Consider the following 23,458-nt stretch of genomic DNA (forward strand, 5'->3'; position numbering starts at 1 on the left):
TCTCCTATTGTTTCTACTATTCATATATTATACTCTAAAATGAAACCAATTCAATTCCTTACTCTCGCCACGGTGCTTTCACAAGGCGCTTTTGCCTGCCTTGAGCATCTATTACAAGAGCGGACCCCAGATCCCAACGACATGATTCGAAGACAAGAGCCCGCTCCAAGAACCAAGACCGCCATCAAGAATGTTCGTGTTTTCGACGGCACTAAACTCACCGGGCTCCAAACCGTCATCATCGATGGTGAAAATATCAGCAATGACACCAGCAACATCGAGACCACAGTTGATGGCAACGGCGGTGTTTTAATTCCTGGCCTGATCGACTGCCACGTCCACATATCCAACGTTGCCGGGCTGGAAACCCTGACTTCTTACGGAGTCACCACTGCCATGGTTATGGCTTGCCGAAACTACACACAATGCGCGCCGCTCCGCAACTTGGAGGGTGTAGCTTCGTTTGTCTCGGCCGGAGTCCCCGCCACCGGACCCGGCAGCCAACACTCTCGAACTTTCAATCTCTCTTCACAGTACCTCATTTATCCAGACGCGAATGCCACTGAAGTTGTTTCTTACACTTTTGGCAACGGCTCCGACTTTTATAAAATCACGGCCGAGTTAAATGGACCTAGCCAGAGTATGCAGAACTCTTTGGTTGATGCTGTTCACAACCTTGGCAAGCAGTCCATGACCCATGCTGCCGACCTTGATGCCTGGACACAAGCAGTCCTTTCGGGCACGGACGGAATCCAGCATATTCCTACAAACGGCCGCATCAATGCCTCCAATGTCCTAAAGGCTCGCAGGTCTTCCAACAGCTGGAGTACCCCGACTATGAATATTGCTCGATATGCGTTTGCCAACCCTGCCATATTGACCTTTACCGGTCACCAGATTGGCGGACCAGACAGCTACGATAACGTGTATCAGAATGTCCGGGCTATTCACGCTGCTGGTATCCCCATCTTGGCAGGCACAGATGCTGTGGGAGTTATCAATGCCAACATCTCTGTTCCATTCGGACTAAGCCTCCATTTTGAGCTAGAGAATCTTGTAGAAGCAGGATTGACCACAGTGGAAGCCCTACGTGCAGCAACTGAACTCGCCGCTCAGCACCACAGGCTGGCAGACCGAGGAAAGATTGCGCCTGGCATGAGGGCTGATTTGATTCTTCTCAACAGTGATCCGCTGGCCAACATAACCAACACACGGGATATTGCTAAAGTGTGGGTTGGGGGAATTGAATACAAGGACGTTGCTAACAGCACTGGACTGTCGAATCCTCCCGCCAATTACACCAAGGCCGGGACTTCATCTGGTTCGGGGTCGGGTTCTGGATCTGGAAGCTCTGGGTCTGGAAGTGGCACCGGGAATGGTGCTGGAAAAGCGATTGAATTGAGCTGGATCTCTTTGCTGGGCTTACAAGTTGGAGCAATGTTTTATTTCTTCATGTAATTCTTGTTTTGTAGCTATGTTACTTGTTTTTCAGGCGCGACATGCCTGATAGATTGATTAATAGGCTGAGTTTCGCCCCTTTGTTTGTAGGTAGCTTATGTTGTCATGCGGCTCTGAGATAATTATTAATTAGAAATATGATTCATATTGATCTATGCATGTCCAAGTCATTCTTTTAACTCTCGTAATTATGGCTCGACATGAATTCAGTCGCAATTTCTTAGCTTGTAATACGCTGGCATTAAGAATGTTGGGAGTGTGTCATGTCCTGCCTCTCTCATTGGCCATGTCTGGGCAGCGTCCCATTTTTTGCTTCAATTCGCCCCGGCGGTAATGCCATTATGGATCACAATTGAAGTATCAGTTCACATACTTTTATGGCAAAAACTTTCTCTTAGCCGTTGAAATGGCCAGATAAATTCACGATATTTTGCACTTTAGTTCTGTCTGTTGATCACAGCCTCTTTTATCACTATCAATATCGATATTCAACACAGAAAAGGCGCGAAGCCTTGCTTCAGATTGATCTGCCATGTCTGATCATAAAGCTGTGGAAGCACAAGATGCTTCAGAGCCGGAAGTGAGACAAGAAAAAGCATCGAACGATATAGAAGCTCAACAAACTGATAGCGGCGATGTACACCATATCGATGACGATAACTTACAGCAGAAGCGCAACTTTTCTGCTTTCGCATCTCTAGGCCTGTTGGATCGCTTTCTGGCAGTCTGGATCTTCTTGGCGATGGCTGTAGGCATCATCCTCGGAAATTTTGTCCCCTCAATGTCTCCAGCTCTGGAAAAAGGAAAATTCGTTGGAGTATCTGTTCCAATAGGCAAGTTGACCTGCGTTGAGAATATTTAATGGTTCGCTCAATAACACTCTTTTAGCCATTGGACTGCTGGTGATGATGTACCCTATTCTGTGCAAGGTCCAGTATGAATCCCTTCACAAGCTCTTGAACAAAAAGGAGTTGTGGAAGCAAATCGGCTTCAGCGTTTTCGTGAATTGGATTATAGCCCCGTTTCTCATGGTGAGCAACTGCTTTTACGCGATAGCCTTCTTCAAAATACTAACGCTGAAAAACTTGCATAGCTTGCGCTATCGTGGGCATTTCTTCCAGACAAGAGTCACCTTCGTACTGGCCTTATTCTTGTCGGCCTGGGTAGATGTATCGCCATGGTATGTTCTTCGCTTCCACCATGATCGAGTTGTGCTATAATCACATGCTGACATATGCGTCGAGGTCTTAATCTGGAATGCCCTCGCCGGTGGCAACAACGACTACTGCGCCATCTTGGTTGCCGTCAACTCCATTCTGCAAATAGTTCTCTTTGCGCCGCTTGCCATCTTCTTTCTTAATGTCATCAGCGAGGAGAACGACATCGCCCCTATCTCGTATTCGGTCGTCGCAACGAGTGTGGCAGCGTTTCTAGGCATTCCCCTAGGCGCTGCCGTAATAACGAGGTTTGGTCTTCGATTCATCGCGGGGCCGGCATGGTATGATGGCATATTCATCCGCTTTGTCTCGCCATGGTCTCTTATCGGGCTTTTATATACCATTTTGGTCTTGTTTGCTGCCCAAGGCCATCAAGTGGTGCATCAGATTGTTTCAGTCCTTCGTGTTGCCGCTCCGCTTGTTGTGTACTTTGCCATTGTCTTTTTCACGACCGTGGGCATTTGTCGGATGCTTGGGTTTGAATACCAGTTTCTTGTGACGCAAAGCTTCACAGCGGCAAGTAACAACTTTGAGTTGGCCATTGCTGTAGCTGTTGCGACGTTTGGTCCGAACAGCGATGAGGCATTGGCATCCACCGTTGGGCCTTTGATAGAAGTGCCTGTTTTGCTGGGTTTGGTATACGCTCTTCGATGGGTCGCAAATAGATGGGGCTGGAAATAGATTGGACTAATCAACGAATTTTGATGATCCAGTGTAGATACTTTAGCGAACTAGTCAAATTTCTCCAAAAGTTGAAAAATTTTGATGTTGCTGACATTGCAAGTCTCTGATCCTTTGCAGCCAAGGGCAGTGCGAGCCTGTTCATTATCCATCCCGTGGTGAAGATCCACTAGAATGGATGCCGCCGTATCGCAAGATGTTTCCATAGAGTCGGTAGAGCTAATAGCTTCAGGTTCTGTAGGATTTGGAAGAGGACGAGGTGTTGCGAGATGGAGTTGATCTTCCAAGGGATTTTCGCTATGTTGGTTGTCGCCTTCACTTGAACGGGATCCGCAGCATTGACGTTTTCTGCTCTCTTGGGACTGAGATTTCTGAGATTTTCTCGCTCCTTTAATATTTCTAGCAGAGGGACCGGAGCGAGCAATGTGGTTTGCAGGTGGTGAGTTGAATGCTGTTGGACTAACTCCCACGTCGGTATTACTTTCTATTCTGGAAAGTTCAACTGTGTCGCATGAGATGGAAGGTGATGGAAGGGCACAATCGCTCATAATCTGTGGCGTGGTGTGATAATTTTGATGTTGATGTTGCAGTGGTGATAATACAGCCGGCAGATGTTGTAGCATTATGGATGTGCTGCCGCATGCCTTGCACTTCAAAGTACCGGACTCAGGTAATCCATCTGGCGATCCAGGTGAAGTGGCCGGAGGAGGTGAGATGAATTGATTAATCTCGTCCTGCGATACGCCATGCACGCTCAGCAGGCTTCTTAGGCGCTGGTTCTCAAGTGTCACTGCCTGAGCCACCCTCTGCATTTCCAAAGAGGCAGATGCGCCTTGCTGCTGAAAATCTTGCACTTTCTTCTTGAGATCATTTATCAATTCAGCGCGCCGAGCTCGCGATCGGCGCTGACTCTCGCGATTCTGGTCTTTGACCTCTTGAGTAATGAACTGGATGCAAAATTAACATGGGCTAGTACAGGGTTGGCGAGATTACGCATCAGAGACGGCTGCTTTGAAATGGACACACCTTTCGAGGCATTGCTGCGGTGTAACTCAGCTTCTTTCTCCATGTATCAATACGGACCCGAGGCAAAGCAATTACTTTCCAATCAGGCTCATTAAACGTCAACTGAATACCATCTCGAGGAATGAAAGAAGGGAGAGTTACTAATGGCGGAGGAGAAGAGTCAAGGTGTAAGTGTGCTAAACTGCTTGTGGCATGAGGCGAAATCTAACTCGTCACCTCGCAACGGTCCAATAGTTTCACATAGAAAGTGGCGCACCAATCTCCACAGAAGAACCTGGATGTAGACTCCCTTGCATTTGGCGGGTGCAGCTGTACTCCGCATATTGACGGAACAATGCTAGAGGGCGCCTCACGAAGAGCCGAGTAATTCTGTCGACTGTTAGTAAGTAAACTGTTGCATCGTTGAGCTCTGATGTCATTCCGGGCTTTATCTCGGTATAACTTCACCTAGCTAAAGAGCATTGTCGTCGTGTTAGCTTTGTGAAAGCTCTTTTGGGATGAAAAGTCGCCTCCTCAGCCTTATATGGCAATGAGCTTATCAGCCTGTGCTTCTCTTGTACATCAGATATGACCGACCTATGTATTGCCACCAGAGACGTATAAATAAATTCCTGCATAGCACCGAATGCATCTTCATTCAGCTATCAAGGTCCAGATGACATGCTATTCGACCGGCCTGGCGGAAAAGCGGACGAACCTCCCTGGACCGTGACAACGACCAATGACTTTACTCATATCATATATCACTGGCAACGCATCCAATAGGAGAGAATAACGAAAGGTGGCTAAAAGTCGGTGTGTGGGTTACCATGCAGTGTACATAGCACAGCCTGATTCACTTGTAATCAAACAGATGGCCTGCATTGCAACATACAACGGTTTTCCCCGCCCAACACACTCGCCACTGAGGCTGTACAATGCTCGACCTTTTGCTGGGACCAACTGACAAGTTGTATTCGGCGAACTTCGTGTGCTCATAGCATTTCAGCCACAGCATGCATCTGGATTACTGTACATGAGCCCTGGCCAGCCTTGTTCAGATCCAAGAGCAAGGGATATACCCGGCTGATAATGATTGGCCAACGTCTGCGGCTCTCTCTCAGCACCATGCAGCCTTCCTGTATAGCATTGCATAGCTCCCTAGCTGCAGTATCGACACGATGAGATATCGACGTAATCCTACGTCTCGGGAGTGGTTTGCTCTCAGTATAAAATATACTGCATTTTCCCACCTTCCATGCTGTTTGAGATGATCATCTTGACTTGTCATTTGAGATATTGCTAATAGCTCTACAAAGTTCTTTTTTAATCAAAAATCTTTTTGTATGCCGAGTGCATCCATTCTTACAAAAATGGAAACTCACTCTCCTAGCATTTATACGCAAAATAACCAAGATCCTGACCTTGGAGTTACTTCTACCGACGGTAGTCATGCTAATGACGCGAGTGACAATTTTTTGCAACATGGAAGTTACAACGTGCATCATATACAAACTACTGATGACGAGGATGACAAACGCACTTGAGACTCTCGAGGAATGGACCAAAATCATGGTCATCGCGCACCCACTGATCCTCTTGACGAAACACCACGGTCTTTGTCGCCTTTTGATTATGGCCTGAATATTCTTTCGCAGTCCATCGATGCAACTGGAGAGACTATTGAATCATTCTTTCAGGGACAAATGGCTTATGAAGCTGAAAATGAGGGACTGTCCATCAATATCCCTTTGGCATCTAACTACAGAGATTCCATCAATAGCGCTTCTCACGCCCCTTACTGGGACGAAGGAAATGCATATATTAAGGGATTCATTAAGAAACTACAGACGTTTGGGAATCTCGAATATTCCGTCAATGATGCAGGAGAAGAGGAGGTGTCTCGCCAAGAGGGGCCTCCAACGCACGATGAATCTCGCAACTCGACGCAGACCAAATGGCTGTGAGATTTTCGCCCTCCTAAATACTCTGACAGACACTAATAAGATGATGTTTAGTCATTTGCAAAGTGCCGCGATGGATCTTGATGTCTTACACGTAAGATATAAACAGCTGAAACAATTGGCCATTGCTAATCGGGATGCAGCAATTCGTTATGGAGTGTCACTTGATTGGCGACGATGTCAAAACTGTTACGATAGAACTCGTCAAAAGAGCCGGGAAAAAATATCTACGACATTCTGAAACAGGACCCTACATTGAACCTGGGTCTGTTCTGAGAGGCATCGGCAATTATTCTCAGCAAAACTTGCTTTCGCAACAGGCTCGCCCAACCGTTCCGGTTGTTTTTGTTGCCTCACCCTATTTGAGGTTACGTCCTTTGAAAGGGCACCAAAATGGGGAAAATCGCGGCGACCATCATCCCCGGACACTTCTACAGAACCTCTACGGGTTCGATGTTACTCCAAACCGCGATAAGACTCAAATTGTTCGCAAGATTGGGAATGGTTCACAACTGAACAATGCACTGCACGTGAACCAAATGTGGTGCCTTCTGATTGGTCCTACCCTTCTGATCACCATGTCAGACCATACAACTCAGGAACTCTTGGACGGAACGATTGGAGAGCGAAGTCTGGGACATGAACCGCCAATCAAGATTAAGATCATTGACGATAAGCAAAAACATCATGATATTGCTGTATCATCAAGCATTACATGGGTTGATCTTTTCAAAATTACGATGGATGCCGTTCAGAAAAAGAGATCTGATTTTCTCAATTATGATCTGCGCGATGAGAACAAAGTCATCATCACTGCCGAACGATGGATTAAGATTGCGAGCTCACGGAACATGCGAAAATCACCATTTTATACAATTTATCTTACCCTAAGACCAACGAATGCAGATCCGAGTAAAGATCGGCTCTTTTTGGAGTACAGAAGATATGATGCTTCCAGTATATTGGACGAAATGCCAACAAAGCACCGACGCACCGACGCATCCTCTAGACTGGTGGGATCTTCTAAGAAGAAGTCCTCTAAACACGAATCAGCAGACCAGCTCACCTCCAACACCGCTTCCGCTCCACTCTTTCTGTATCAAGATGGTACTGGTTTTATTGTGTCTTCTCCAGATCCGCAAGATCCCGATGAGCTGTACGACACTGATACATACCCTTTGGGTATTATCCCGCAATCACACGGAAGTGAATTGGTTGAAGGCACAAACACAACAAGGCCACTAGGAATTAACAACTCTCCAAATGACAGAGATGCACCGGAGGCTTCTTCCACTGGTAATTTCACCAACTTCAATGATGATATTGCAGGTAACATGACAGACATTGACGGAACCATTGATCTCCCTGAGACGAATAAACACAAGATAAATTACAAAAGAATACGACACAAGAAGATGCAGCCTGGTGCAGAAATATCCGTTGAAACTTACTCTTCTGTGAGTTTCACACCCTACGCTCTAACGAAGGTTGTCTCACATTCGAGTTCTTCATAGGTCCAGGAAGATGACCCCAATGCAAGTAACGATTTGTTTTTAAAACAACTATTCATCCATAAGCAACGTCAAAGTCAAAGTCAAGGATCAATTCCTTCCTTTGCGTCAGGCGCGAATGCGGAATCGTTTAGCTCTCGGCGTGACAGTTTGAGAGCTTACCACACGCACCAACACACCGACTCCCAATATCGCTTACCGTCACCTATTATCACCAATCTCAACTCGGAATATCCTCGAAAACCGAGTATTGTGGAAAATGACAAAAATAGGGACCGAAGACATGCATTGAAAGCTAAGAGTACGTACGAACTCGGGCAGCGCATCTCATTCCCACCATCGGAAGCGAGATGCCTCCACCGAACAGACACCAGTTACTTCCACCACAAGCGGCTTGGCCAACGACAGATACCCTACGGCTAAGGTACAAGGATCCAAACCTGCGAAAATAGTACCCTTTTTCTTATGGGGACCCTGCATTCCAACGACCTCCAGCTCATTGCGAAGCGCCAAAGAGGCAGACATGATCAAGCTTCTTGATGAAGCCGACGAAGCAATTTCTAACAGCCAAGTAGGCATGTATTACTATGTCAAAGTCCCAGAGCTTACAGAGGAGGAATTTCTCTCTCGACAAGATATTCCGAGTGGAGGCTTACAAGAAGACGATCTCACTATCGCAAAAGAGAGTCTTACTCATCGAAATGGTGGCCCGATGACCGCTGATATCACAGTGAAAGACAACAATCTGCCGAATAGCGTATCTACAGTTGATCACGCCAGCGAAAACGCCCACTTGAAAATGGAGGGGGTTAAGAAGAGCAACACTGATTCAGAAATAACGCTGCCTGCTATTGGACAAGACGATGTCGCTATGAAGCAGGCACAATCGTTGGGCATTTTGAGCCCTGATAAAGAGTTGATGGAACAGCTCGTCATAGTCAGCCGGCAGATTCTGTGGTCATTTTTGCCAAAGACGGGAAGCTCAACAGTGCACAAGCTTTTGAAACGGTTTTGGGGTTGCATGGATATAATTCGCAGAGTAAGACCACACCATTCCACCATATATTCACTTTCTTATTGACACTCGTGGCGTGTAGCAACTCATCTGGGAAGAGAGCGAACGTGAGCCTCACGATGTACCAACATATATCATTCGCGACTTTTCTGTGATCCTTCAAAGAACAGGCAGAAGCCAATCTCCAAACTCTCAAAAGACGCTCTTGGCCAAATGCGGAGATTGTAAGGGAGGGAAGCACTACTCGTCGGCAGAAGAGGCACTGAAACATTTCCACGATGAGCATTTCGATTGTCACCACAGAGGGAACAGGCCGTACGACGATCCATGTTACTCATGGCTGCATCGTATTTGGCACTCACATTATCCTGTGCGAAATGAGCGAAATGATCTGCTTCGCAACGTACAAGAGTTTGAAAGAGAGCTCTCCGAGCTGGCACTTCACATGAATGAGCTACATGCTATGGTGACATCCAAGGAAGATTACTCAATGGGTGATCTAGCGATAAGACCACCGTTACCGAAACATATCTTTTACGCTTTCCAAAAGATTGTTCAGGTATTTATCCTCCGATCAAAGAGACTATCTTTGATGACGAGAATAAAGACATCCTCGGGAATTGACCAATCAAGGATTTCGGATAAAATCAACGAGCTGCAGCGATTTGAGGAGACTGCAAAAGACCGGATGTTAGATCGATTGGATCATGCTAAGAGAGACATATTCCTGTCCGGCAATACGTCTAGTGACATCGAAAGACCCCAACCTCAGGCCGTTGGAGCTGAGTTCTTGGCCTTGGCTTTAATTTGCAAGAGTCACAACTTACTCTTCGAGGTCAAGACCTCAAACTCACGCCCCAACGACAATACTCTCGAGGTGTATAAAGACTATGCTTCAGAGCTTCATTACCAGGCCAATCAGCGACCCCAAAAGCGAGTCTTTCTAGACATTCGCGATCTTGAAGAAGAACTCGATGCTTTACACACTTTGCTAAGCCACCAAAAAGAGTGCCTGCATAAATTTGCAAAGTCCATTTCGCCTGATACCCTCCGTCTTACTACCATGACAAGAGTCGCGCAGAATCGCGCCGAAAAGGCGTACCAAGACAACCACACACGACAGCTCGACAGGCGAATACAAGAAGTACAGAACATGAAGACACGGTCGAGATTTTTAAAAGAACAGGTGAAACAGGACATTGAAATAATGGAAGAGGATCATAGAAAAGCCATCAGAGTCTTTACGATTGTAACGCTTTTCTTCCTACCTCTGTCTTTTGTCTCGAGCTTCATGGGTATGAACACAGCCGATGTGAGAAATATGCATTATAAGCAAGGGCTATTCTGGGCAACGGGAATACCAGTTACCCTCTTCGTGCTGACACTGGCCTGCATCTACGGGTACAAAGGGGATGAGATCCACGGCTGGGCGATGCAGCTATCACTTTGTCCAAAAAACAAAAAACTTCGGCTGCCAGTGGACAGGGGAGACGAATTAGGAGAGGATTACTGCAACGTGTGCGATGTGACCTGTCTCCCTAGCACCAAGAAGCCTCGACGAGCTGCACGCCAAAAAAGGCTCAAGTCAAAACTGGCGCATGGTGATGAGGGCAGCGATGGGAGCAAAGAACAGGGAGACGATATTGTGCCTTTAGCACGAAAAGAGACGCTAAATAGCTTGACTCTTTTGAAGCAAATCAGTGGGAGTGAAGAGGTGTAGGTGACGTGGTTCGCCGCGACTAGCAGAACTGATGATTTACCGATATCCTCTGCTGTGATTCGACATGTTTCTTTTTAGCTTGTCCATAGTCCATAATACAATTGCTTGGCTAATAGATTGGTCGCGAGTTACAAAAATAGAATAACACGGCATCGTGTCTTGACGTGGCGTGAATCAGGTATTCAGCCGCAGCTAATAGTGGACATGAGTCCAGTCCCTTGCACACTACACTTCTCAGATCGCTAGGACTTGTGAGTCCTTCGGGAAGAGTCAACACTCAAGCTTCATATTCCGGGGTAACTTACTTAGTCTCATCATCATTGACGTCAAATTCCCTGGCAAACTTTGTGTGCCTGGATGCTAAAGGCAGCCAGATCATCTAGCACGAAGCCACGTTTTCCCCCTCCACGGCAGCCATCTTGAAGCATGGCCGCAAACCAACCAACCACACCACATCCATGTAAACAAACCACATCTCACGGGATCTACAGCCATCACTTGAGCAGCTACAGGGATCAACAGGCACCCGCAAGTGCTCGATCGCTGCCTGACTTAGCGGCCACAAGTGTCAAAATGCAGCAAAGCCTCCACTAAAGGCGCGATGGCCAGCCACCCAGGCCCTTGCAAATGGAGCTGCCTTGCAGTTTTTAACACGTTTGACGTTGTGCAGCAGCTGCTGCATAGCCCGATCAGCGATCCGTTGTTTCGGCTCCCCGTCACCTGAGGCGGCTCGTATTTTGGGGGCCTGGCATTAGTTCATACTCGGGCTCAATGTCTCTTCTATTTGTTTTGGTGGCCGTGCCGCCCTGGCTTAGACCAAGGCATTCACTAACACGACGGAGGCAGCCATCAAATACATAAACAAAACATTCATGATCCAGCCATCTCAAAGTAACATACCTTCACTCTGATATCCGCCTATAATCCCCTGATTTCTCCTATTTCCTCGGCAAAGCAATCATCACGCTGGTTTTCTTCTCCTCACCTTTTCTCCCGACTCTTCCGCCATGAGCTCCACCATCACGAAATGCAGCTCCGATATCAACCGCGGCCCCTCGGAAACGGAAACCGACATGATGGAAGACAAACATGAGCCGCGGGCTTCATTTCTCAGCCTACCGACGGAAATTCATCTACAAATCTCAAAACTTCTGATATATCCCGATGCGCTCTCTCTCAAATACACCAATCGGTATTTCCACAGCTTTGTCGACACCGACGTCGACCTCAAGGTGGAGTGGCTCATTGAGCGGCGCCGTCTTCATCTAGAATGTCCGAACAACGGGCGCTGTGATTTGGGCACGGATTTGCGATTCTGCAGAGGCAGTGTAGCGTAAGTCACACTCACTCATTTTTCTCATTGAATCAGAAATAGTTGTAAGCGAGATGCTGATCTGAAACAGGCTACTCATGAAGCGCCGGCGAGAGCACATTGAATGCGAATCACGGCCTGGCTTGGGATGCATAATCTACGGAACCCCCACTTGTCCCAATCGCCGACGAGGCATGAAGGCATGGCAGCGCTGGCTTGAAACCAAGTTTACCATTGAGCTGCGGTGGGTGCTGGTGGCTTTACTTGTTGCTTTGTGTAGCTGGGTCTGCACAATCTTGGTGAACTAATTGCTGCTGCTGGAGACGCTGCGCTGGATCGCTGTCTGTACCATAAACGACTACAAATACCTAATGTTTAATGTCACAGTTGTATGAGTAGGGAATGTAAAGGGTTAATATATAATAAAAATATGATTCTTGCAAAAATATTACAGAGATACAATGGCCGAAACAGACATAGGGTTACCACCACTCCTACTCTCAATACTGATAACTACACACAAACGCGGCCAGCGCGTTGCTCTCTACTCGAACGCCTTCCATCCCAAGCCACATAACCCATACCAAGCAACGACAGTTAGCGATCTACACTAAATCTACCCGTGCCCAATTCGTCGAAAAATAGGCAAGAAAATGACGGAACCCTTACTCTCCGTGAGCTAATAGTGAAACACGTATTCTATAGTTCTTGGATACTTGTCAAGCTCTAGACTTGGTGCCCTCTTTTAGCCCAATTATGAAGGATATCTCTGCGCTTGCGAATGGTAAGTTACAGTGCTTTTCAGCTTCTCTCAGCTTCTTCAGGTCAAGCTCATCTCGTAAGCAGCTCTGAAGATATCTGAGACCACGCTTGGCGAAGTAATTTACAACATCCTCTTTTTTTGCTAGAAAACTGCCTGTAAGAATGAATCGGTTATAAAGTAGGGAGATGGGACTTTGAACTTACTCGATAGCCCTTTATCATCGTTCCGGGGGCGACCCTCCAGTGCCTTGTCTATGAGTCTCCCGTAACGACCCTCCACCCAGTCGAGGATTTCCGCCAGACATAACCGCTCCTCTCCATCCAAACACAAGCCAGAGATTTTATGAAGCATCTTTTTTTCTCTGTCCTCTTCGGTGAGGCTGGTGTCCCGGCAAGTGCCCTTATCATTTCTCTGATACCTGGTTGCCATGATGCATGCAAACTGATAGTGATAAAAAGCATTGCGAAACGAGATCAGTCTATCGTCAGTTGGATCATCCCCTATCCTACGAAACATTGTGAACATGCCTGGATTAAACAGGAATCTTGTTTTCAGAAATTCCCGAACCAATGGCTCAATGACATCCGTGTGAAAAGTGGCCATTTCCTTCCAGTCGGACGATCGAAATTTCGTTGGCTGTCCCTGATTATAGCGGTCCTCAAAGAGGTACATGCAAATATCCTGTTTAACGACGTAGTCTCCTCTCATGAAGTTACGTTTGGCAGCATCAATGACAAGTTTTGCCATGAAAAGGCCTAATGGACCTAGATCCTGGGATAGCTTCTGTTTAAGGTGTTCTTGGCTCCATGCAGAATCTGGGGCTGGTCTGAACCCAGCTCGGCATGACTTGAAGATGCCCATTAGTTAAATAGTGGGATTGGTAGAGCAGAGCTGGTGGGAGTTTGCTGTCTCGCAAGGCAATGTCTGGTAATTTAAAGCAAGCAATTATTGGCGCCGTAAGGCAGATATATATATTTATTTACAGACGGCCACTTCCTTCTCTTACCCCATCTGATGTTTATACCAATCTGCTTGATTTACCAATACATGTCTCGACACAGCTGAATCACCTTTGAACAACCACTTGCCGTTGAACACGATAGAATAAATAGCCGCCATGAACATTTCACAGCCAATTATTCGTGTTTTCGAATTGAAATGTCCAAAATGTAATGCGCTCCGTCGACACGATGTTCAGGCCCAGCCACAAAGACAAAAACCGCTTTTACTGTTCACTGATCAATTCAATCATCCTTTCAACAAAGCAATAAACGACTATAAATACCTAATGTTCAATGTCACAGTTGTATAAGTAAGGAATCTTACGGGTTAATATATAATAAAAATATAAATCTTGCAAAAATATGACAGAGACATAATGGCGGAAACAGAGATACTACCACTTCTACTCTGCTAATAACTACTCACAAACGCAGCCCGGACAGCTTCCCAAACCACATAACCCATCTTAAGTAACCACAGCCACCAGCTTGCGCTATATTGACCCATCTCTTATCCATCCGAAAAGAGGCAAGAAGGTGAAAGAAACCTTCTTTTCTGTGTGCTGAGGCAAATGATATGTACCTCTACTGAGCCAAAATCTAGAGGCAGAGATATTCTAGCCCATCCCATAAAACACACAACCCTTAAGCCGCTGGTCCATGTCTTTCAGATGATCTATGACAAATGACTCGGTCGTAAAACATTGACCTGTCAAGCGATCATCAGCTGCTACCAGCTCTTTCACCAGCTTCTCTATGTCAAGTGTATCTAAGAAGCGGTTCCGCAGAAGATGATCAAGGCCATGCAGAGCGAGTAAATTTGCCAGTATTTTGCCTGTTGCCAGAATTCTGTCAGTTATAATGAATCGGTTATGAACTGTGGACATGAAATTTGAACTTACATTCACGCTTTGGACAATCCTCCCGGCGAATCGTCTGCGCGTAGCTTATAACTTTTGAGTAATGACCCCCCACCCAGTCGGCTATTTTCCCTAGAATACGCTGCTCCCACTTCCCACACAAGTCTATTTGGATCATTGAAAGCATCTTGTTATGAAAATAAACATCATGATCAGGCTTGCCATATCTGGGCATCCCCCAGTCCTTGTAGACGCCTTTCTCATCCTTTTGAAACCTCGCGCACAGGCTGCAGGCAGATTGATAGTAGTAAAATGCAGCGTAGTAGTCCTTAAGAGATGGGCCTGCCTCTCCAGTATCAGCCTCTTTGGATTCGTTTTGGAACCACTCAACCAACGGCCGCACGACTTCCTCGTGAAATATAGTCATTTTTGCACGTTTCCATTCAGGAATCCGCTCGAATGCACCTAGCTCCTCGTGATTATTGTTGCATCGCACTAACTTGAACAAACACTCTTGAAACTGGAATCTGTAGCGTTCTTTCTCGGAGTCATATTGCCTGAGGTGGTAGGCAGCCTCCGCCGCAAAAATAACAGTTGCACCTAGATCCTTCAATGACTCCTTGTCATTTTTTTTGGCGACTCGATGTGTGATTCAGGGCTTCTCTTAACGAAGCTCGGCATGGCTTGAAGATGTCCATTGATCAATTGGTGGGAGTTGTACAGCAGAGCTGGTGGGAGTTTACTGTCTCGCAAGGCAATGTTTGGCAATTCAACGCAAACAATTATTAGCAGTATAAGGCATATATATATATTTATTTGCAGACGGTCACTTCGGTCTCCCATCCCATCTGATGCTGGCCATAATCTGTTCAACTTCAATACATGCCTCGCCAGAGCCGAATATTTCCTTTGAACAGTGAAAGAAGTGGTTACACCCGTTGAACACACCAAGAGCCACCATGGATAACTCACAGCCAATTATTCGTCTCTTCGAGATGAGACTTCATAAATGGAATGCGTCACTCGTCGTTCAACACATATTGTTCAGGCCCAGCGCTTACCATGTCGACCAACAAAGACAAAGACAGCTTTTACTGTTCACTCATCAATACAATCATCCTTTCAACAAAGTATTTAGGTCATTCGTCGTCTTGAAGACTTGGCCACCATGTCTCGCCAACCTATCACATCTCTTTTCCCATTGTTCCATCAAGCCACTTCATCTCGCTCATCATGTGCTCCGCTCAAGTAATGAAGCCCGCTTGGACTTCTGCCCAAAGCGCAGCGTTAATCAATTCTTTCCCCCATGTATTTCTCTCTCGGATCAAAGAAAGCACAGCCATCATGTGAACCTCCCTTGCTCCATCCACAATGCGCACAAAGACCGCTCTTCAGCCAATCATGACAACAAGTACCGCCCAGAAATCTCTCCAAGCCATCCATCCCAACCAACAGACGGCCTTGCATCCATTGCTATGAAAAAATTGCATGAACTTGAAATGTCACTCCAATCTCTTCAGAGCCTCCATTCCATGCTCAAAGCCCAGCACGCAGCTCAGCGTGAATCCACTTACAATTGCACATGGCCACTCCCATGGCCTCCCACACTAGGCGCCGCGTACAAGTTGTATAAGAAAGATGATGACAACTGGCGCCCTTTGAGAAGGCACTTTGCTACCCATTGCTCTCGATATCGTGACGTACAGCCTGGATTAACTGCATTCGTAGCAAGACTACGTATGGCCATAAGCCTGGGTGATGCAGATAGGAGGTAATCTCATCCCCAAGACCCATCCTTTGGAACCTCCATTGACCAAGCTCGCCATACTACAGGACAGCCACTGGTCGCCTTCAGTTCCTTGCCAAATATCCTGCCGCTTTTCCCAAGTACAGACAAGTTGGGACACACCTCTATGAAGGATCCCAAGCCATGCAAACAAAGTGTTTACGAAGTTGTGATAGAGTTAGACCGGATGCTAAACACGATGTCTTGTAGTGGATTATGATCATCTAATTTTAGAGTACCTGTTGTATCAAACGTTCGCACTTGTCTCTAACCACGTCCATATATCTCGCGGCGCCAAAATCAACACTCATATCCGCTCATACGTGCCATGAATCGTATAATCCTTCTTCGGACCGTTGACAGTATACTCTATACTCCATTTCTCCAAATTCACAGCCTTGAACGCAAAGTTGTACTTAACGTTGTAGTAATCATCAATGCAAAGATGTCCAGCCTTTGCCTTCCAGCCTTCCTTTTCGCGCTTCTCGTTGTCCTCCAGCGGGGGTGCTTCGAACTCGATTTCGTGGAAGAGATAGTCTGCGCGCTTCTGGTCGTCTGGCTTGGCAAACCATACGCTGATGACGTCTTTCTTGGAGTCATAGCGCCAGATGTACCGACGAGTTGCCTTGAATCCGAAACCAGCCGAGGTTTGGAATTCGCCGTCTTCAATATACAGATATTCTAGATCCTCTCCACCGCCATTCTCGTCGCAAGCATCGACGCTGTTTGGATCAGAGGCACACTGAAGGCCCTCCGACGTCCTTTCGCGAAGCAGAAACTGGGCGGTGCCGACAAACTTGCCGCTTGGGTGTGAAGGAAGTCGACTGTTGAGATCGCGTTCAAGCCGCCATGTGCCAAGAAGGCTCCTGAAAACGCCTCGTGCGACGAAACGGGGTGTCGTAAGACATTCAACAGCCACGTCGCGAGTCTGCTTCAACGATTTCTCGGCTTCGGCTTTTGCTTCGGGGCTATCGCTGGGTGACGGGTATCGAGCGGGCGTCAGCGTGTCGAGAGGAAGGTTATTGCGAGAGGTTGTCGGAGTCTTTGGCATGATTGATTCGTGCATGGGTATCGAAAGCGCCTCGGAGAATTCTTGCATGAGGTACATGTAGTCGCCCATGGGGAATTGAGAAAGCCTAGGATCATCTCGCAAGCTGAGTGTTCTCTTGATAGAGTCGTCCGTTTGAAGTTTTCGCTTCAGTGCTTCCAATTTCGAGCCAGTTTGACCAGACCATAAATCAGTAATAAATCTAGCATGCATCTGTATGACTCCCCAGTATGGGGATCGATAGAATCCAACAAATCCGAGATTTGGGACCTCTGGATGGTGGGTGCCGTGGAACGCCAAGGCGAGCGCTTGACTGAGGTGTTTTGGAGAGTGCTGGAGGGTGTTGAGAATGTCCTTTGGTAGGAAATCGACACAGGGAGAGGGATCAAAGCCTGTTGCAAGAACCACAGCAGCTATGTCGTCGATCTGAGCGCCATGGTCGTCTAATGTAACGAGGTCGCCCTCCAAGGAAAGAACCTTGCCAAATGATAGAGTAATCATCCCGGATCTCACGAAATCACTGTACCAATCGCTAACAGCCAGATATGCTGGTTGGTCTCTTTCATGTTGGTTAGGCATCAGCAGAGGCGAGAATTGTTCTTGGTCACCGAGCGACGATTCAAAGATGGTATGAACCATGTTTGCATGCTCTTGACTGATATGGCCCTGTGTGTTTTCGAGTGGTCTGGGTCGGTTGTTGACGTTGTACGAACCCAAATCTAAAGGCGCAAATGGGGCAGCTGTAAAGGTAGGCTGATGCATGTGAGTACTTTGGCAAGGCATATAATAAGAGAAAATCAGCTTACCTCGGGGCTGGTGAACAGAGGAAACACCCAAATAGGTCGCTGTATTGCATTGTAAATGGAGTATTTGTCGATTCCGGCAATATCTGATTCCTCCGGGGAGTTGACGGCAGATGAAAGATGACTCGCTATGGTGCCTGCGATCTCAACGCCGGACATTTGGCCTCCAACGATGAGAATCTTGCCTCCCTTCTGCTTGCCCTCTCCTAAGAGACCCTTCAGGTCGCGGTATTGGCTGCTGTGGATGATTGGAACCGAACTCTTTGCGTTTTTGAAGCATTCGGGGATGATGGGTTTGCCAAAGTATCCGGAGGCAACGATCAAGTAGTCAAAATCCCTCGCCTCTTCGCCGTCCCCCGACTGAATGTGTATCTTCCAGCCTTCTGTACCATCATTTCGCTTCTCTGCCTTTGCCACACGGCTCTTCAAACGAAGCTCGAAATCGGGATTGCCGCTGAGGTATCTGCTCTGATACTGCTCCAAATACTTGCCAACCTGCCATGCGCGGGGAAATTGCGGCGCATCATCGTCCCAGGCCAAGTCGCTGAACTGAACCGTGTGTCTGCTTTGATTAGCAACCATCAATGGATGTACCAGACGCCCTGAATCAGTCTTTGAGGTCGGCCACAGCCCTCCAATGGCGGCTTGGCTGTCAAAGATGCTGACTTTGAAGTGTCCTTTGGGTGCATTGTGAAGCAGCGTCTTGGCCGCAACAAGACCAGATGGTCCGGCGCCTAGGAGCCGTTAGAAGAAATTTCTGTGACTTAGAGATTTGGATTCTTGTGCAACTAACCGACAATGCAAACAGACTTGGACATGACGCGACTGAGGCCCTTGTAGAAGCTGGATGTCATGTACGTACTTTGTGAAAAAGAGGGACTGAGTCTAGGGTGAGAGGATGAGGGGCAGCTGAAAGCCCTGTAGAAGATGCATCCACCCGCTGGGAATCTGGAAAAAGTGTTTGTCAAATATGAAGTTGTGGGTTCGTTGAATATATAATTTTTAGGAGAAGAAGGAGAATCAGTGAGACGAAGAAAAGTATTCGTAGTGCTGAGGACAGCAGATCCAGCGCATCTCGTGAGATTGGCGGCTACACAAGGAAAACAAAAATCAAGCTTCAGACTCAACAATAGTGCCGATCAGCGGCCCCCTTGTCAGAATGCCGCTGAGATCAGAGGCTACTCTGCGTGCTGACATAAGACAGATTCATCATCTCTCAGTAAAAGGTTCAGCAGGTTGTTATCCTAAAGATGGTTTTACAGTTTGCCACCTTGTATGACGCTTTGATAATATTAATGCCGGCTGGAATGTCGAAAGTCTGGGCTGCTGAATTACCTGGTATTCTGTTCATCCAGTGATGCTGATGCCAAAGTTGAGCCATCAGTTTTTGGCTCCATCATCAGAATCATTATAAATCAAACTTGACTTTTACCTTGGGTGTTGTCAACAATAACATCTTTTAACACCTCGGTACTTAAAAACAAACTTTTATCTCCGCCAATGTCAGATTCTTCCATCAGCTTTCCATACTCTCAATTCGGCTTTAAACAATCCCTGCTGCTTCTGCCCCGCCCCCTCGCCCAAAAAAGTGTCGTCATGCCCCTCCCTTGCGTGATCCCATTCGGATAGCTTCAGGAAGCTATCCGAGCCGTGGTGCATCCGGGTCTGTATCTACCAAGGTATTACAGGTATTTAATAAGCTCTGCGGCGCTTCTGGAGCTTTGGTGTAGATTCGTTTGCTCCCTAGCTGCAGCTTTCAGTAGATCGGTTGATTTACTGTAGGTTCTTAATTAACTTCTCTTCATCGTAAATCGTTACTGTATATTACCCTAAATACACTTCTCAAAATGGCTTCACCACACCACGTCCTCATCCTCGGCGGCCACGGCAAAATCGCCCAACTTCTCACCCCACTGCTCCTCAAGCGTTCCTGGACCGTCACCAGCGTAATTCGCAAACAAGAACAAGTCCCCGCCGTCGAAAAGCTCGGCGCTGGATTACCCGGTCGGCTCAGCGTCCTTGTCCGAAGCATCGAAGACGTCGACAGCCAGGAGAAGGCAGCGAGCATCTTGGACGAGGTTAACCCAGACTACGTCGCATGGAGTGCCGGTATGCAAATTGACTCCCAAGGTTCTTTGATTTCCATATCTATTACTTACACTTCTACCAGGTGCCGGTGGTAAATACGGTGCTGAAGGAACATACCGCATCGACCGCGACGCCGCAATCAACTTCATCAACGCCGCCGCAGCCAAACCCTCCATCAGCCGCTTCCTCCTCGTCTCCTACAACGGCTCCCGTCGCAAAGCAGCTCCCTGGTGGACCGCCAGCGAATGGGAAGACTACCACAAGAACATCAACTTTGGCGTACTAGCGACCTATTACCAAGCCAAGATCGCCGCCGACGAAGTCCTATACGAAGTTTCCAAGCAGAGCCCAACCTTGGTAGGCATTGACCTCCGCCCCGGCAGATTGACAGACGATCCCAAGGGAAATGTCACACTGGGTAGAAACAAGAACGTCAAAGGGGAGGTCCCTAGAGAAACTGTAGCTCATGTAGCTGATGCCATTCTTGCTGCTGATGGTGTCAAGAGTGGGTGGATAGATTTGCTGCAGGGCGATGATGATATCAACGAAGCTGTCGCCGCCGTAGTCCGTGATGGCGTTGATGCTGCTGAGGGCGAAGACATTTATGCAAAGTACGCGTAGAATTGCGCAATCAAATAGAGAAGAACACAAAAATCAGGACCAAATTGCACGTAACATTATTAATATTATAGCACATGGCTCCCTATCTGCTAGTTCAATATTAGGAACCTACCAAGCATTGTAAAATCTGAGTGGAGAGGAGAATCTCGTCTCGCCAACATATATAGCTCCCCCACAAGCATCCATGACCACTTCCGTTCTGATGAAATGTGGAAAGAAAAAAAGAAAAAGATATACCCCGATGTGCCTTCACTGGTCGGAAAGATAATCTCGCAACGATACTCTCACCTAGGTAATATACCCCGGCCTTCGTCCCCTAACTGGAGAGATAATCTAGCAAGGATAATCTAGCAAGATAATCTCGAAAAGATACTCCCGCCCAGGTCTTGATTAGCTGGAGAAGCTTCAACGGAAGCGCTCTGAGAGCTCCAGCTCGTCATCATCGGAAACACGCGAGGGCTTGAGTCGGGCCATGGCAGGCAACTCGAGCGTGTTCCGATTACCGTACGTCACGACATCCAATCTGCCATCCATCCGAACAGTATTGCGGTAGTCTCGGCGAGGGATTGGCCAAATGCTGTCTTTGAAAGCTTTCAGCTCTTCACGCACGGTGCCCTAGCTCGTGGTGAAGTAGATCAAGGCATTCCAAACCCCCTGCAACGGCAAAACACACCCGCTAGCAATACTGAGCTGGAAGTCAACGCGGCCATCATACGTAAGGCTGTAGAGCCGGTTGACAGAACTTGGAATCCAGGTGATCAAAATAGCAAAACCAAAGATGAAGCTGGTGCGTAAGTAGGCCATCTTGACAGGATCAAGTCGCTTCAGTTTCATGGAAGCACTCGACTTTATATTCTTCAGGTACGAGAATACTGAATGCGCAAAGTGTGGCCGTGCAGGAGGAAGAGCTTCGCTCGGTCGGGGGAATCTCTCAATGCTTTGACCATAATAACTCCCTGCTTGAGGTACTGCCCACGATCGGCCGCATGACACAATAGCAGGGCCGTGAGAGTAAATGGCAGGAGGGATCATGGGAAGAGAGAAGTCATCATTGTCGGGCGTGTTTGATGTGACCTGGACTTCAGTGGTTGCAGTGCCATAGTAATCTTGTCTCCGGGTGAGGCTCTGGGTAGCTAGTCAGTATACCGCAAAGTGCCTATCAAGATAAACTTCCATTTCTTACCTCTTCAGTTGAATCTCCAGCTTCGCTGGCTCCACCATCACTTCTCTTAGCTGTGATTGGGATGCGGACTGCAAAGTTGCGAAGGCGGTTCCGGTTGCGGAATACGTGATATCCCACGGCGACGTAGATGATGATTGATCCAAAGATGCAGATCCATATGGGGATGTAGTAGGCGTAAAGGCGTACTAGACTCCAGTTTGAATCAACCCAGCACCAAAGCTAGGCGAGTGTCAGTAATTACACCCCAAAGGTTGGATCAGAACGTCTCACTGCTGCATTCCCAAAGACGGGACCCTTTGCATCGTCGTGGATGGAAACTAAGACGACGGCAGGCACCAGAGGGCCGCCGAAGCAGATGATGCAGTAAATCCAGATGCGCTTCCGAAAAGTAGCGGGATTAGCGTTGAAGAAGAAGACGAGAAACACATTGAACGCCATGGCAAACGACCACCAGGGATCAGATTGCATGAACCTAAACACCACATCAGTTTTTGTCGCTCCATAGGGGTATGAGCAGCCGAAAACTAGAGCGCCCACCATTCGAAGATGAAGCCTTGACCCTGGCAGAGAGCAGAGCTTTCGCCCTTGTCGAGGCCATCGTAGCCAATCATGGAAGCGATGCTCGCACCAGCATTTGCAATCGAAGCCAGGACGATGAACATGTTTGGAGTGGTTCGGAGTTTCTTGATCAGGAAGAAAGACACCAGAGTGAGGGTGATGGCCACCATCGAGAGGCCTGCGCCAGTCCGCTCGATGGTGATGAGGACCTCGATCTCTCGAGGGCTCAGCTCCGATCCGCTGGTATCGTTGGCAGGGGAATACATCGTAGAATGGATGGTATCAACTATTCTAGTTCATAGCAGTAATGAGGATGCGTGGTTCTGGTTTAAGGTTCTAACGTTAGACGGATGAAAGAGAAACAGTGGTGATAGAAGAAAGTTGAGGCTGTGACGAACTGAGGTATTCTGGGAAAGAAATGGCCTGATGTTTCAAAGAGAAAAAAATCCCTAGACTTTGAGTCATAGAGGACCTTCAGTGTTTCTTAGGGAAAGGGGAAGGGGAGAGGGGAGGCGTCCTAGTGGGCAGCTGCCAAGTCTGAGCTCGAGGTGAGCTACAGCCCTGGAGGTCACTCGTAACTCGGGTCGGGGTTTGCCCTACTCTTCCCAGCACTGATTCGAATACTTGTGGACAGTGAAATAGATGTTATCAGTTTTCATCTTCCATTTTCCAGCAGTGTAAAAACCGTCCATCTCGTCCTCTCTAACTTCATCTTGTAATACATTGATCTGCATCCCATTACGACGGCTCACACTGATACGACGTTGCCTTGAATAATATATGATTATTTTAGATACATTTTGTCTCTGTTTTTTCATTGAAGCATCTTGATTTAGACGCCTTTTCTCGTTCTTTAATCCCCTC

General features: G+C 47.4%; 11 protein-coding genes across 11 annotated transcripts; 6 read left to right on the forward strand and 5 right to left on the reverse strand.

The window, feature by feature from the left end:
• Positions 1–39: 39 nt before the first annotated feature.
• M431DRAFT_88032 (hypothetical protein) lies at positions 40–1,458 on the forward strand (the record flags this gene model as incomplete). The annotated part of the gene is made up of 1 exon (XM_024923862.1): positions 40–1,458. The coding sequence occupies one exon, from the start codon at positions 40–42 to the stop codon at positions 1,456–1,458; it is 1,419 nt and encodes a 472-aa protein (XP_024773490.1).
• A 742-nt stretch (positions 1,459–2,200) lies between these two features.
• On the forward strand, positions 2,201–3,356 carry M431DRAFT_88088 (hypothetical protein; the record flags this gene model as incomplete). Its single annotated transcript, XM_024923868.1, is given in 4 exon segments — positions 2,201–2,295; positions 2,312–2,489; positions 2,552–2,638; positions 2,703–3,356. 4 exon segments carry the CDS (start codon positions 2,201–2,203, stop codon positions 3,354–3,356), a joined length of 1,014 nt encoding a protein of 337 aa, XP_024773491.1.
• Positions 3,357–3,406: 50 nt separating this feature from the next.
• On the reverse strand, positions 3,407–4,394 carry M431DRAFT_495770 (hypothetical protein; the record flags this gene model as incomplete). The annotated part of the gene is made up of 2 exons (XM_024917409.1): positions 3,407–4,303; positions 4,383–4,394. 2 exons carry the CDS (start codon positions 4,392–4,394, stop codon positions 3,407–3,409), a joined length of 909 nt encoding a protein of 302 aa, XP_024773492.1.
• Positions 4,395–5,920: 1,526 nt separating this feature from the next.
• Positions 5,921–10,690, forward strand: M431DRAFT_531469 (hypothetical protein; the record flags this gene model as incomplete). Its single annotated transcript, XM_024920829.1, has 7 exons — positions 5,921–6,324; positions 6,380–6,419; positions 6,469–7,782; positions 7,840–8,137; positions 8,158–8,260; positions 8,332–8,875; positions 8,934–10,690. The coding sequence occupies 7 exons, from the start codon at positions 5,921–5,923 to the stop codon at positions 10,569–10,571; spliced, it is 4,341 nt and encodes a 1,446-aa protein (XP_024773493.1). The 3' UTR covers positions 10,572–10,690.
• A 957-nt stretch (positions 10,691–11,647) lies between these two features.
• Positions 11,648–12,191, forward strand: M431DRAFT_87634 (hypothetical protein; the record flags this gene model as incomplete). Its single annotated transcript, XM_024923820.1, has 2 exons — positions 11,648–11,904; positions 11,975–12,191. 2 exons carry the CDS (start codon positions 11,648–11,650, stop codon positions 12,189–12,191), a joined length of 474 nt encoding a protein of 157 aa, XP_024773494.1.
• Positions 12,192–12,602: 411 nt separating this feature from the next.
• On the reverse strand, positions 12,603–13,162 carry M431DRAFT_86549 (hypothetical protein; the record flags this gene model as incomplete). Its single annotated transcript, XM_024923692.1, has 2 exons — positions 12,603–12,776; positions 12,797–13,162. The coding sequence occupies 2 exons, from the start codon at positions 13,160–13,162 to the stop codon at positions 12,603–12,605; spliced, it is 540 nt and encodes a 179-aa protein (XP_024773495.1).
• Positions 13,163–14,517: 1,355 nt separating this feature from the next.
• On the reverse strand, positions 14,518–15,221 carry M431DRAFT_555077 (hypothetical protein; the record flags this gene model as incomplete). The annotated part of the gene is made up of 1 exon (XM_024921411.1): positions 14,518–15,221. The coding sequence occupies exon 1, from the start codon at positions 14,932–14,934 to the stop codon at positions 14,518–14,520; it is 417 nt and encodes a 138-aa protein (XP_024773496.1). The 5' UTR covers positions 14,935–15,221.
• A 245-nt stretch (positions 15,222–15,466) lies between these two features.
• On the forward strand, positions 15,467–16,282 carry M431DRAFT_482673 (hypothetical protein; the record flags this gene model as incomplete). Its single annotated transcript, XM_024916056.1, has 1 exon — positions 15,467–16,282. The coding sequence occupies one exon, from the start codon at positions 15,467–15,469 to the stop codon at positions 16,280–16,282; it is 816 nt and encodes a 271-aa protein (XP_024773497.1).
• A 318-nt stretch (positions 16,283–16,600) lies between these two features.
• M431DRAFT_495773 (hypothetical protein) lies at positions 16,601–18,998 on the reverse strand (the record flags this gene model as incomplete). Its single annotated transcript, XM_024917410.1, has 3 exons — positions 16,601–18,094; positions 18,148–18,878; positions 18,938–18,998. 3 exons carry the CDS (start codon positions 18,996–18,998, stop codon positions 16,601–16,603), a joined length of 2,286 nt encoding a protein of 761 aa, XP_024773498.1.
• Positions 18,999–19,821: 823 nt separating this feature from the next.
• M431DRAFT_117289 (hypothetical protein) lies at positions 19,822–21,032 on the forward strand. Its single transcript, XM_024911995.1, has 2 exons — positions 19,822–20,253; positions 20,315–21,032. The coding sequence occupies exons 1-2, from the start codon at positions 19,992–19,994 to the stop codon at positions 20,851–20,853; spliced, it is 801 nt and encodes a 266-aa protein (XP_024773499.1). The 5' UTR covers positions 19,822–19,991; the 3' UTR covers positions 20,854–21,032.
• Positions 21,033–21,468: 436 nt separating this feature from the next.
• Positions 21,469–22,860, reverse strand: M431DRAFT_88196 (hypothetical protein; the record flags this gene model as incomplete). The annotated part of the gene is made up of 4 exons (XM_024923883.1): positions 21,469–21,978; positions 22,037–22,255; positions 22,307–22,508; positions 22,574–22,860. 4 exons carry the CDS (start codon positions 22,858–22,860, stop codon positions 21,469–21,471), a joined length of 1,218 nt encoding a protein of 405 aa, XP_024773500.1.
• Between the last annotated feature and the right edge of the window lie 598 nt (positions 22,861–23,458).

Source organism: Trichoderma harzianum (assembly GCF_003025095.1).
Source record: "Trichoderma harzianum CBS 226.95 unplaced genomic scaffold M431scaffold_7, whole genome shotgun sequence".
Lineage (NCBI taxonomy): Eukaryota > Fungi > Ascomycota > Sordariomycetes > Hypocreales > Hypocreaceae > Trichoderma > Trichoderma harzianum.

Coding starts and splice junctions, on each gene's coding strand:
- M431DRAFT_117289 (XM_024911995.1), top strand. CDS start 19,992: ATGGCTTCACCACACCACGTCCTCATCCTCGGCGGCCACGGCAAAATC. Junction 20,254..20,314: donor CTACGTCGCATGGAGTGCCG/GTATGCAAATTG, acceptor CACTTCTACCAG/GTGCCGGTGGTAAATACGGT.